General features: G+C 34.8%; 1 protein-coding gene across 1 annotated transcript; it reads left to right on the top strand.

The window, feature by feature from the left end:
* Window positions 1-202: 202 nt before the first annotated feature.
* On the top strand, window positions 203-3,754 carry Smp_199870 (hypothetical protein; the record flags this gene model as incomplete). Its single annotated transcript, XM_018795931.1, has 4 exons — window positions 203-277; window positions 2,311-2,445; window positions 3,356-3,433; window positions 3,473-3,754. 4 exons carry the CDS (start codon window positions 203-205, stop codon window positions 3,752-3,754), a joined length of 570 nt encoding a protein of 189 aa, XP_018644769.1.
* Between the last annotated feature and the right edge of the window lie 330 nt (window positions 3,755-4,084).

The following is a 4,084-nucleotide window of genomic DNA, read 5'->3' as shown; positions in this document are numbered from 1 at the left end:
TGACCTAACTCTTAAGTATTTTTTCGCAAGATATGTTTGTACTTATGGACGTAAACGCAATTTGTCAGAATCAGATGCTTGTCTGCAGGATGTAAATGATGATAATGATCAACATTCTTCCGAAGAACATACACGTTCTGGCTCACCACCTCAACCTAGACAAAGAAGACGACGTTGGTCATTTACATATGCTTTATTCCAAATGGTCACATTTTGTATGCAAATTCCAAAGATCGAATTTGAGGAGGTGAGTGTGTGTTGCATTGTCTTTATAAGCGTCGTAGGTTTATTTCGACATAGCAGCCGTTGGAGGAGGAACTACAACAGTTGGTAACAAGAACCTGTTTGTTACGATGAATAAGTATTGCCGCAATTAAGAGTGATGAGTTATAAATGAAAATGTTAGTTGAAGTTTAAAAAGAGAACAGAATTATCCATTACTGAGTAACTTCTTCCAATTCTTGACAACTGCTCATGAGTTTTGGTTAAGTACATCAGGCTGATGTTGAACTTTCATAGACAGTGCTCTACAAAGAGGAAAAAAGTTACTCTTCTGTGTTACAAACACAGTATCAAAACAGCCGAATTGCTTATAGTGGACAAACGAATGCACCAAGTCATAAAAATCACCTAACCTATGAATCCATAATTCGTACCAATTGTATAACAATAATATTCGCTGAATTAAAAACTTACATTTAGGTCTGTGGATACTTGCGAAGCCAGCCAAAAGCAAGATAGGCAGGAAACAATTATTTCAGTATAAATGTTCACCAGAAACTAATATAAAAATAGAAACCAATATTCAATTACAGACCGAATGTGCATTTAGCTTTTCCTTTGGATCGCCATCATCATGTGCAATCCCGGGCAACCTGATAACCTGAGATCAAGGTGTTGAAGATGCTACAAGTATTTGGAGTTTGACAACACCTTGATTAGTAACATCTTTCATAATCGAAACGTGCCCACCCAGGGAAATCAGAGGTCAGAAGCGAAGAGGTTCGATGATATATTTGATAGGCCATCAATATATTGAGGAGTGACTGATCTAAACTGAATGACGATTGTAGAAGTTGAGCACGGTGTTTCCACACGTTATCTGGTGCGGATTCATGACCGAGCGCCTTCAGCTATGTGAGTCCATTACAAATAACGTGGTCAGAATCAAATGTCAAAGACTTACAGAGCTATTGATTTTGAGGATTTATTTACCGCTTCAATATCTTATTCAAGAAATTGTACATTTCAATAGGTTCCTGTAATTGCTTCATAACAGTATTTATTTCTGCTATTAGCTACCTTTGAAAGAATATCGGTAACCTCAAAACTGACACTATCTACAAGAAGTAGTAAAACTATATTTGCCTAGTCTCTGGTAAAAGCTTCACATAATTGTGCCTATTGTTCATTAGTCTGATTTGTTTCCCGCAATATGATTTGTTGCTTTATGTATCTAGCTGTGGAAGATAACATTAACAGCTCGGTATGTGTAATAATCACCTAAAGCATACACATAACAAATACAACCTTCAGGATAGCTAATATCTTCTTTATTGACCTATATCTGGCCTCAGACGAAACTACAATTAAGATGAGGAAACATCAAATCTTATTTTGATATCGTTACTTGTTGTTTAGTTTGGGTAACCTTGAGGACAAAACAGTTTTCATCACGCTATATGCTTGAACCACGTTATTTCATATATAGAAATAAATTATTAATCTACTCTTAGTGTATATCTAGGTGTAAATAGTTGCTAGCGTGCGACTCAAACATGGGATAACTATTATAGCAGGACCTGAATGATGATTTTTCAAGGATTTTGCGATAACATGTACTACAAAATGAAGAAATCTTTTTTCACTCAGTTTTGGAATCAGAAAATAAATTTTCAGATTTATTTATATTTATTTTCGGTTTTTGGCTGTGCACAAGGCAGAAAAAAAGGTAGGGCGAAAATTGTCGCGATATCACAGTGTTGTCGCCTAGATATTGAAAATTTGTTTAAAATTTTCACTTCTTATTTTCATTGTCCTAATGAGCTGTATTCAAACTGGACGAGTGTTTGTAGTAATGATCGGGTGTAGAAACTAGTTGCGTAATGCTTTTTATTGTTGCGCTTCGTTATCTACGATGGAAAATATAAATGAACAAATAACTATCCTACTTTGTAAATTTGTTCATTTTCTCCAAGCTACGACCCAGTATGTTGTCAAAAGATGGACTTCGGAGTTCATTAAAAATGCTTTGAAGTTTACTGCTGAGATAGAAAATGTAAAGAGTTCCTAAAAGTTATTGTTTCACAGATAGTAGGCAGACTGGCGGATGATGAAAATTTGGCAGTTCAGCACTTCATACAACATATGAGTACTATATTTCCTCATTTCACGTCGTCGGTTACTAGCTTCCAACTTGTAAATGCAGTCGATTGGGCTATTGAGGTTAGTTATGTAAGTGCACGTTTAATAAACTACATAGAACCATTAGGATACTCAAGAACTATGGGTCTTTGCGGCCAGGTCACGAACTATGATGACCTTATCGCAAAATGTTCTTTACTCTTATTTGTATCGCAGTTTTTGTAGAGACAGACATACTTATTTTCTATTTCTAAATTAAGTGGTCATATTCTCGTCTGTGAGTTTAACACATTGCACTTTTTCATGATCGAGAGCAATAATCCTTTGAGTTAAAAGTCCACTATATATAGAGATAGACCAAATGTATGCGTTTAAGTCTTGATATAGGGTGGATTTTCAGAAGCTGTGAATTCACTAATACGGGGTTCTTTTCAAAGCTGAAAATACCTCCTAGTAATCTGTAATGGACAGTTATAGTCAAGTCATATTACTTCTTTTTCAGACATCTCCGAGTCCTTTGTTGTGTTTTCACTTGTTTTAGATGCATCGGCACTCAAAGTGTCATTATCTTGAGGAATACTATACAACTGTTTGCCAAAACCTAATTTAAACCTTCCATTGAAAATAATAATACTTGAAAAATGACTTAAGATGTTACTTAACTTTATTGTTTTTTAGGAAGAATCATATACTTTTAACTTTCAGTAATCTAAAACCATTAACTAGATGTTTAACTTATGAAATCAAGAGAATTAGGTCGGAATTAGGCTAATTTTTTTAACGCTGTGAAATCTGTAGAAGTGCATCATTTTAGTTCAAAAGATGCAAGGGACATAAAAGAAACAAAACTAACTGGTTTGAGATAACTGCTCAATGTTACCTCAGGGATTGGATCTGAGTGACCAGTCAACAACATTACAACATATATTACTTTGACCAAGTATCGATTGTGATATATCATGCCTATCCATAGCTTTGTTTTCCTTTCCAGAGTCTTTGTAGCAATCCGTACCTTTCACAAACAAATCGGGATTGTATCTTTGAGTATTGCTTAGATACCAATCGCAAAGTATGTCAGTCAAACCATGATGAAATATTATTTAACTAGTTACCTCAATTTAACAAGTACTATCCGGAGCTACACTTTATACCTAATGACGTGTTGCAGATTATTGAATCCCGTTTATTTGGTTCACATATATCTTCTATCAAGACATTAACTGAGGCAGAAAAATATTTAGATTCATGTTTCGCATTGGATGATGGTTACACCATACACTTGCTTATTCGTGTACTAGAACAGTCAGAACAATGTGACAAATCAGATGCTTTACGTACTGCCATTATTCACTGGTTACTTGTTGCTATCCAAAAAGATCATGAGGCGTGAGTTCTGTCTTGTAGTTCAGTTATCGTTTATCCAAGCACTACAGTTGTGATTCATAGGAATATTTCAATAATGAGTTTCTGGTTATCAAACTTTACTTCGTTGTACGTGATCCAAACACATAGTTAACAACATTTATTCGTACATTGTGAATGTTACTCACAACTAAACAATTGAATATTGTTACAGGGCTGGGTTCGTTTTCAAGTGGTTTGTGGACAGCCGAAATAGTTACGCGTACTAAACCATCTTATTGTTTTACAGATGCTTTGATAAAAAGTTTTAGTTGTCATGTTACATCGGTAGATCCTATTTAACAAACAAATGTTATTA

Source organism: Schistosoma mansoni (assembly GCF_000237925.1).
Source record: "Schistosoma mansoni, WGS project CABG00000000 data, supercontig 0584, strain Puerto Rico, whole genome shotgun sequence".
Taxonomy (NCBI): Eukaryota; Metazoa; Platyhelminthes; class Trematoda; order Strigeidida; family Schistosomatidae; genus Schistosoma; species Schistosoma mansoni.
Note: the sequence above shows the minus strand (reverse complement) of the source record. Positions and strands in the feature narration are given on the sequence as shown.